This window comes from Austrofundulus limnaeus, unplaced genomic scaffold (assembly GCF_001266775.1).
Source record: "Austrofundulus limnaeus strain Quisiro unplaced genomic scaffold, Austrofundulus_limnaeus-1.0 Scaffold1119, whole genome shotgun sequence".
NCBI lineage: Eukaryota > Metazoa > Chordata > Actinopteri > Cyprinodontiformes > Rivulidae > Austrofundulus > Austrofundulus limnaeus.
Genome location: NW_013953521.1, coordinates 86,932 through 96,583, shown reverse-complemented (window position 1 = coordinate 96,583; position 9,652 = coordinate 86,932). Strand labels below are relative to the sequence as shown.

At 51.0% G+C, this 9,652-nt stretch overlaps 2 protein-coding genes across 3 annotated transcripts in view; one reads left to right on the top strand and one right to left on the bottom strand.

The window, feature by feature from the left end:
• The window catches only part of fastk (Fas-activated serine/threonine kinase), a 22,215-nt gene extending 13,819 nt beyond the window's left edge, over nt 1-8,396 (top strand). For both annotated transcript variants that reach the window (XM_014030792.1, XM_014030791.1), the window contains exons 4-11: nt 161-348; nt 423-571; nt 648-861; nt 2,424-2,583; nt 4,867-4,958; nt 5,064-5,745; nt 5,827-5,941; nt 7,833-8,396. In XM_014030792.1, the coding sequence (XP_013886246.1) occupies nt 161-348; nt 423-571; nt 648-861; nt 2,424-2,583; nt 4,867-4,958; nt 5,064-5,745; nt 5,827-5,941; nt 7,833-7,919 (1,687 nt within the window). In that variant the 3' untranslated portion in view covers nt 7,920-8,396. The remainder of the gene's footprint in view (nt 1-160; nt 349-422; nt 572-647; nt 862-2,423; nt 2,584-4,866; nt 4,959-5,063; nt 5,746-5,826; nt 5,942-7,832) is intronic.
• A 64-nt stretch (nt 8,397-8,460) lies between these two features.
• ubtfl (upstream binding transcription factor, like) overlaps nt 8,461-9,652 on the bottom strand; it is a gene marked incomplete in the record, with an annotated part of 16,810 nt that continues 15,618 nt past the window's right edge. Inside the window, 4 exon segments of the mRNA XM_014030794.1 lie at nt 8,461-8,827; nt 8,899-8,997; nt 9,074-9,211; nt 9,313-9,360. Of these exon segments, the coding sequence (XP_013886248.1) occupies nt 8,765-8,827; nt 8,899-8,997; nt 9,074-9,211; nt 9,313-9,360 (348 nt within the window).

Below are 9,652 nucleotides of genomic sequence, written 5' to 3'. Positions count from 1 at the left end.
CCAGTCTTAATGTGGACACAGCTCATGTCCCTCAGAGGACCCAGTCTTAATGTGGACACAGTCCATATTCTCAGACATCCAGGTGCTCCTGAGGTCTCCGGTTCTTTGTGAAACCGAGGACTCCAGGTCTCAGGAAGCTGCTGTCTCTCTCTGTCCTCAGGAAGATCCTGCGGCTGGTCAAACACACTCTGGCCAGCATCAGTGGTGCTCGTGACCAGGAGATGGTGCTGCTGGACGAGATGCTGTCGGTGTGCGCTCGTGAGGCCGGCAACAAGAGTCTGGAGCTGATCTTCAGTTCTCACCTGTTCTACCAGAACAGACAGGAGAGGTTCATCAGCAGCCTGACAGGTAAGCCTCTCTTGTGGACCAGGTACACCATGTCTGTCCAGGGGACCTAACACCTGCTAGTTCCTGTCCACCAGAGGAGTTACCAAAGAAAGTGGACAGCATCACGCCGTACACCATGGCTCTGATAGCCAAATACATCGCCCGCCATCGGCTCAGAGAGACACGCCTGCTGGACACCATCGCAGACTTTCTGGTGAAGAAGGCGGAGTACCTGGACAGCAAGGTGAGGGTTGTGTGAGAAGGGTGTGGGCGGGGCCTGTGGTCTGACACTGCAGGTGTCTCTGGTTCTGTGTCCTCAGGTGATCCAGAAGCTGGTGCTCCCGTTCAGCAGAATGAGTTACCGTCCATCCAGCGAGGACTTCTTCACTCGCCTGGAGGAGGTGGTGGAGATGAAGGCGCTCAGATCGCCGCTCGCCACCGTCAACATCCTGATGTCCCTGTTCCAGCTGGGACATTTCCCCAAGACCGTCCTGCACAGCGTCTTCTCCTCGGCCTTCATCAGTAATGTGATCAGTGAGTGTCCTCCATCTGCATGGACAGGAGACAGACAGGAGACAGACTATAGACAGGCTAGAGACAGACTGGAGACAGACTGGAGACAGACTGGAGACAGACTAGAGACAGACTAGAGACAGACTAGAGACAGGCTGGAGACAGACTGGAGACAGACTGAAGACAGGCTGGAGACAGACAGGAGACAAACTAGAGACAGACTGGAGACAGACTAGAGACAGGCTGGAGACAGACTGGAGACAGACTGAAGAGAGACTGGTGACAGACTGAAGACAGGCTGGAGACAGGCTGGAGACAGACAGGAGACAAACTAGAGACAGACTGGAGACAGACTAGAGACAGACTAGAGACAGACTGGAGACAGACTGAAGACAGGCTGGAGACTGACTGGAGACAGACAGGAGACAGACAGGAGACAGACTGGAGACAGACTGGTGACAGACAGAAGACAGACTGGTGACAGACAGAAGACAGACTGGTGACAGACAGAAGACAGACTGGTGACAGACAGAAGACAGACTGGTGACAGACAGAAGACAGACTGGTGACAGACAGAAGACAGACTGGAGACAGACAGAAGACAGACAGGTGACAGACTGGAGACAGACAGAAGACAGATTGGTGACAGACAGAAGACAGACTGGTGACAGACAGAAGACAGACAGGTGACAGACAGAAGACCGACTGGAGACAAACTGGAGACAGGCTGTAGACAGACAGGAGACAGACTGGAGACAGACAGAAGACAGACTGGTGACAGACAGAAGACAGACTGGAGACAGACAGAAGACAGACAGGTGACAGACTGGAGACAGACAGAAGACAGATTGGTGACAGACAGAAGACAGACTGGTGACAGACAGAAGACAGACAGGTGACAGACAGAAGACCGACTGGAGACAAACTGGAGACAGGCTGTAGACAGACAGGAGACAGACTGGAGACAGACAGAAGACAGACTGGAGACAAACTGGAGACAGACAGGAGACAGACAGGAGACAGACAGAAGACAGACTGGAGACAGACTGGAGACAAACTGGAGACAGGCTGGAGACAGGCTGGAGACAAACTGGAGACAGGCTGGAGACAGACAGAAGACAGACTAGAGACAGACAGAAGACAGACTAGAGACAGACAGAAGACAGACTAGAGACAGACAGAAGACAGACTAGAGACAGACAGAAGACAGACAGAAGACAGACTGGAGACAGACAGGAGACAGACAGAAGACTGGCTGGAGACAGACAGGAGACAGACAGAAGACAGACTAGAGACAAATGGAGACAGATAGGAGACAGACAGACAGAAGACAGACTAGAGACAAATGGAGACAGATAGGAGACAGACAGACAGAAGACAGACTAGAGACAAATGGAGACAGACGGGAGACAGACAGAAGACAGACTGGTGACAGACAGAAGACAGACTGGTGACAGACAGAAGACAGACTGGAGACAGACTGGAGACAAAGTGGAGACAGGCTGGAGACTGACTGGTGACAGACAGGAAGTCCTGTAGTCAAACCCGTCCTCTGTCCTCTGTGGTCTCTGCTCTGTCCTCAGACAGTCCCCACGCTCTGATCGTCAGGAGGTACCTGACTCTGCTGGATGTTGCCATAGAACTGGAGTACAGGGACTACACTGGACCTCGCCTGCCGGACGTCCACAAGGTGCTGATGTTTGAGCACGCCCTGACGGCGGACGATGTCAACCGTAAGCAGAGGTGAGGGCACATGTTGGCTTTAATCAGCAGCTCCATCAGGACTCAGCTAGGGTTCATTCTGAGCTCTGCTCAGCTCCGCCCCACAGAGGAGGGAGGGTGTGCAGGAAGGAGATCACCTGATAAATCCAGTGATAAATGTAGAAATCTGAGCAAAACATAATTAATTCTGTGAAAGATAAACTCCAAACAACTGATAACATTGATATCAAAGCTTTTGATATCTACAGTTGAAACTGTATCGCTGTTGTCTCTTTGTAACTTCTGATTTCAAAATAAAATCCATGTGTATTGTGTGTGTACACATATGCTTCATGCTACATGTTGCCATCTGCTTCTCAAACAGAACCATACATTCTGACAGCATTTGTGTAGAATTAAATCCATATATCTATTAATATAGCTGGAATTTAAAAATTATTCCTCCTTATGGTGTCTTATTCTGAAAATTTATAATATATATGTGCTTGTTCCTATCACGATGCGTCTGGGGGAATCGCGCTGCATCTAGTCACGGTGCGTCTAGGGGAATCACAGTGCATCTAGGGGAATCACGGTGCTCTAGGGGAATCGCGGTGCGACTAGGGGAATTGCGGTGCGTCTAGGGGAATCGCAGTGCGTCTAGGGGAATCACAGTGCATCTAGGGGAATCACGGTGTGTCTAGGGGAATCAAGGTGCGTCTAGGGGAATCGCAGTGCGTCTAGGGGAATCGCAGTGCGTCTAGGGGAATCACAGTGCGTCTAGGGGAATTGCAGTGCGTCTAGGGGAATTGCAGTGCGTCTAGGGGAATCGCAGTGCATCTAGGGGAATCACGGTGCATCTAGGGGAATCATGGTGCGTCTAGGGGAATCGCAGTGCTTCTAGGGGAATCACAGTGCGTCTAGGGGAATCGCGGTGCGTCTAGGGGAATCGCAGTGCGTCTAGGGGAATCACAGTGCATCTAGGGGAATCGCGGTGCGTCTAGGGGAATCGCGGTGCGTCTAGGGGAATCTCGGTGCGTCTAGGGGAATCACGGTGCGTCTAGGGGAATCACGGTGCGTCTAGGGGAATCGCAGTGCGTCTAGGGGAATCACAGTGCATCTAGGGGAATCGCGGTGCGTCTAGGGGAATCGCGGTGCGTCTAGGGGAATCGCAGTGCGTCTAGGGGAATCACAGTGCATCTAGGGGAATCGCGGTGCGTCTAGGGGAATCGCGGTGCGTCTAGGGGAATCTCGGTGCGTCTAGGGGAATCACGGTGCGTCTAGGGGAATCACGGTGCGTCTAGGGGAATCGCAGTGCGTCTAGGGGAATCACAGGGCATCTAGGGGAATCACAGTGCGTCTAGGGGAATCACAGTGTGTCTAGAGGAATCATGGTGCGTCTAGAGGAATCACGGTGCGTCTAGGGGAATCACAGGGCGTCTAGGGGAATCACGGTGCGTCTAGGGGAATCACGGTGCGTCTAGAGGAATCACGGTGCGTCTAGGGGAATCACAGTGCGTCTAGGGGAATCACGGTGCGTCTAGAGGAATCACGGTGCGTCTAGGGGAATCACAGTGCCTCTAGGGGAATCACGGTGCGTCTAGGGGAATCACGGTGCGTCTAGGGGAATCACTGTGCGTCTAGGGGAATCACTGTGCGTCTAGGGGAATCGCAGTGCGTCTAGGGGAATCACATGGGGTCTAGGGGAATCGCAGTGCGTCTAGGGGAATCACAGTGCATCTAGGGGAATCACAGTGCGTCTAGGGGAATCACGGTGCGTCTAGGGGAATCGCAGTGCGTCTAGGGGAATCGCAGTGCGTCTAGGGGAATCACTGTGCGTCTAGGGGAATCACATGGGGTCTAGGGGAATCACAGTGCGTCTAGGGGAATCACGGTGCGTCTAGGGGAATCGCAGTGCGTCTAGAGGAATCACAGTGCGTCTAGGGGAATCACAGTGCGTCTAGAGGAATCACTGTGCGTCTAGGGGAATCACAGTGCATCTAGGGGAATCACAGTGCGTCTAGAGGAATCACAGTGCGTCTAGGGGAATCACAGTGCATCTAGGGGAATCACAGTGCGTCTAGAGGAATCACAGTGCGTCTAGAGGAATCACAGTGCGTCTAATCACTGTGCATCTAGGGTCATTGTGGTGCGTCTAGGGGAATCACAGTGCGTCTAGGGGCGTTGCGGTGCGTCTAGCAGAATTGTTGAAAAGGTAGTTATCAGACAATTTTATTTTTGTGAAAGTAGTTCTTAAAGAAAAATAGGTTGGAGACCCCTGGGTTAGGGGTGTCATGGTGGTTCTGACTGGTTCTGTGGTGTCAGTTATAAAGGTCTGGTGGCCGAGGCTCTGAGGCAGCTGGTGGGAGAACAGAACTACAAACAGGGCGAGGTGCTGGCCCCGGGGTACTACACAGGTACTACACACACCTACACACAGTACCAGCTGGTACCACACAATAACTGATCCATTCCTCTGGTCTTTGTCCTGCTGGTGGTCTTATCTGGTCTTATCTCTGCAGATTTTGTGCTCTGGTTGGATGGTTCTGGTCGGGTTCTGCCCATCAGGTCTGGAGCAGGTTTGCCTCTGAGCGTGGCTCCTTCGTCCTGTGTTGCCGTGGAAACTGAGCCAGATGAGGATGCTGTTGCCGTGGTGACCTCTGAGCTGCAGAAGTTGTCTCCGTTCTCGGTCCTGGAGGACGGCAGCGAGCAGTCTGGACTCAGTACTGGACTCAGTACTGGACAGGGAGATGAGGGACTGGGTGGGACCCACATGTGCTGCAGTACTAGTGCAGCTGCAGCCTCTGGTCCTGTGAGGACCAGGACTAACGATGTGGGCCTGGACTACGAGCCGTACTACGGTCCTGCTCCAGAGTACTACTCAGGTCTGGCTAAGGAGCAGTCTGTGGAGAGCCAGGACAGTTCCACACTCAGCAGCTCCCCCTCTGATGGGCCAGCTCTGCTGGGGGCTCTGGGACCTGCAGGGGCCGTAGCCCCAGACTCTCTGTTCCAGTTCTCCTTCGGGAAGATCCTGGAGGACGAGGGGACAGCCGGGGACTCCAGGGTCCAGGAGCCGGACCATGAGTTGTCCGGGTTCTATGAAGGGTCCAGCGCTGACAGGGGGCCCCAGGAACCCACACAGCTCCACCCTCCTGACCGAGCCGAGCCTGAGACCCTCCTGACAAAGTCCAGGCAGATCCACAGGTCAGTCTGCCTCAGGTCGGACCGGTTCTGTGGTCCCAGCAGAACCTGGCTGCAGCTGTAAACCTGTCGTTGTGTCTGCAGGGTCATCATGTCCGTCAACGACAAATGGCACTACTGTCACAACTCTGAGGTTCTGGTCGGGTCCAGGGCTATGAGGGACCGACACCTGAGGCTTCTGGGTTACATCATCCTGCAGGTTAGTCCACAAGTCCAGACTGGACCCCTGCAGAACACCACACAGCTACAGCACCAGGGTCCACATGTGGATCTGTCCCAGAAACACACAGGTACTGTTTGGTTCTGGGACATGGTCTGACCCAGTCACGTCCTGGTCTGAGTCAGTCCAGGTGTCATGTGACCAGAGGTGGACCGTATGTTCCTCCATGTTGCTTTGAAGATAAAAAATTCTACATGATTCAGTTTTCAAACTGTCTCAAACAAAAACAGAGACGAGTCCACATTCACAGAACTTTAGCTACAGAAACCAATCAGAGGGCAGGATTCAGTCATGTGACTGAGGTCAGCTTCAACTGAACCAATCAGAGGGCAGGATTCAGTCATGTGACTGAGGTCAGCTTCAACTGAACCAATCAGAGGGCAGGATTCAGTCTTGGACTCCCAGCAGCTAAAAGTACAGGACTTACAGTTGTCCATCATCACGACAGATGTTGGTACCTCTGACTGGGACCAGGACAGGTTCTGTTTAACAGAACTCTGGACGTGTTCTGTTGGGTCTTATTAAAGCTGTCCAGTCTGCTCCAAACAGGAAGTTACTTTCAACAAACCAAACAAACCAAGAGAACTTTATCCAATCAGAGCAGAGAGGAGGGGTCAGCAGGAGCAGCAGTCCTCCTGAGGGAGGAAACATCCCCTCCTCCTCTGTAAAACCTAACTTTATATTGAATATTTGTGCTCAGAGCACCATTATCAACAGATGTGTCCAACTCTTCATGTGATCAAGCTCCTTGTACAAAGGCTGCACTGTGCAACAGTCAGTTTATTTCGTCATGATTTTACTCTCCTGTTCGACAACATTTCACAAGTGATAAACGCTGAGTTCCAGTTGTCCTCGCAGGTCGTAGCTTCGAGCCTCAGTTCTGTTTTTCAACTGGAACGCCCCTGAAGTCGTAGTTTCAAGTCGGGAGGTCGGCACATCCAAACCATACCTGAGCAGCCCGAGCATGCATTACATCATCATTTCAACATGGCTGCTGCGCGCATGTTTCTCTAAGCTAACGGGTAATGTTGAGCTGTAATCAAACGTACACGAGCACCGTCCCCATTATTCAACAGACAGAACGTAAGAAGAGAGGAGGCAGAATAAAAACGAGTGTAATTTGTTTATTTTCCTTTTTTATATTTATTTAATGTATGTAGCGTACTAACATGCTTGTCTGAGCTAACCGCTAACATTGCTAGTCTTGCATGTAAACAAACACGGCTTCTGTGTTGTTTATTTTACATTACGTCAGACGTACTTGTAGTGCTTTATAGTGATAGTTAAAATATATGTTTTAACACTGTTTACACACTCAAAATACCTCGTAGAGTACTATTGTTGTACGTTTTATTGTTGCACAGTAAAATAATAAACGCTTTTTATGATGTTTGAAACTGGAACTCTGTCAGCTCAGAACTGACGTCAGTCCGACTTCAGGATTTTAAATTCTGATACAACTGGAGCACAAAGTATTCTGCCTCATGGAGACAACTGTAAGAACATAAGTACCAAGTATAAACTCCTCCTCCTCCTGCTACTCAAGCCTGAACCGAGCCGAGAGCACTCCCTGTGGTGCACTCCCTGTGGTGCACTCCCTGTGGTGCACTCCCTGTGGTGCACTCCCTGTGGTGCACTCCATGCTGAGTCAGATATGTTCAGTGAACACACTGACCTCCTCCTCATCATCATCAGAACATCACCATGTTCTCCAGGAGAACCTGTTTCTAATGTGTTCTAGTTGATCATATGGTAAACGAGCAGGTTTGACAGCATGTTGTTGTTTGAAGAAATAAAGATATGATCAGATTATCCATAAAGAATAAAAATGAAGATGTTTGATCTCCTGTCTTCTTTTGTCCCTCGTCAGCTGCCGTACCACGAGCTGCAGAAGCTGAACGGCATCGAGGAGATGAAGCAGTACCTGCACCAGAAGCTGCTGGAGGTCCCACTATGACCGTGTGTGTGTGTGTGTGTGTGTTTACACACGTTTTTACTACCTGGTGGGGATAGTTTTTATCCACATTTCCAGCACAGCCTGGTGAGGACCCACTGTCCTTATGGGGACAAAAGTCTGGTCCACTGAGGGAAATGCTATTGGTGGGTCAGAGGTTAGGTTCAGGGTCAGGTGTGCACCTGTGGGGTCAGGTTTAGGGTCAGGCTGTAGAAATGACCAGTAAATGAATGGAAGTCAATGAAGTCCCCATGAGGATAGAAGAACGTGTGTGTGTGTGTGTGTGTGCGTGCTGAGTTTTGACAGGGACTGGGGGCGGGCTCTGTTTTATAACCTTGTGGTAACCATGGTAACGGTAATGCATGAATGTTTTGAAGCACGTGCCAAAGGCTGAGGTGAACGGTGAGATAATTTATTTGTGTATCAGCTGTCGACACAGGAAGTTGATTTATTCTGAAATGTATAAAATCTGAAACAACAGAAACGACTCGGTCTTTATTTTCTGAGTCCTGATGATGTCATCAACAGGAGACCAGACAGGAAGTGTGAAAAAGTGCATTTATTTTGTCTCTGCGGAGGTCCAACACTGACTCCTCCCTCAGAGGTAACAAACCAACTGGCTCCGCCCACTGACTGTCAAACTGTACAAGCCCCGCCCTCAGAACTTGGACTGGGAAAAAAGACCACTGAAGCCTCTGTCAGGTAAAAACAAACTTATGAAAAACAACAAAAACAAGTCAGGTAACAAAATGATCAGGCCACGCCCACTCTGCACCTCACTGCCTCTATGTTTGACATGTGAGGAGGCGTGGCCTGCACAGCCTGTCCACTTCAACAGGAGGGTGGAGCTAATCTGAGTCCAACTCGCTGGAATCCTCAGAGGACGTCTGATCTTCATCCTCATCGTCATTCTGAGGAGAGGAAACAGGAAGTGGTTTCAGACACAAACAGGAAGTGGTTTCATATCCACATCCTCTCTCACCTCATCTTCATCCTCACTGTCTGAGCTTCCTGATGTCTCATCGTCTTCATCAGAGTCAGTGGAATCGCTCTTGTCCTCATCTGAGTCGGACATGTCCTGCTGGAGGACACAGACAGGTGCAGCGTTAGCACCTGCAGCCCTCAGTGCCCTGCTCAGAGGTGGGGGCTTGTCTTACCTTGGCCCGATACGCCATGGCCTTTTTTCCCACGCTGACCCCAGGTGTCACTGCTCTGGTTCCCACCGCTTTCCCCTTGGCAGCAACACGCAGTTTAGTGACAGGGCTGCTGCGGACCTTCGTGGTGCTGCGACGTTTCTGACAGGTACACACAGAATTAGAATTAAGTTAGACCAGATACCTCAGAAACCACCAGAACCAGCCCGACCCAGCTCAGGTCTGGACCCAGCTGTACTCACCGAGGACGAGAACTCCTTATAGATGGCTCGATCCTGAGGCGACAGGGACTGAAGACAGCAACACACAAGTTAGACAACCGGCAGGAGCTACATGCTAACAGATCACCAACAGGAGGCTACATGCTAACAGACGACCAGTAAGAGCTACATGCTAACAGACGACCAGTAAGAGCTACATGCTAACAGACGACCAGTAAGAGCTACATGCTAACAGACGACCAACAGGCTGCTATATGTTAACAGATCACCAACAGGAGCTACATGCTAACAGACGACCAGTAAGAGCTACATGCTAACAGACGACCAGTAAGAGCTACATGCTAACAGACGACCAGTAAGA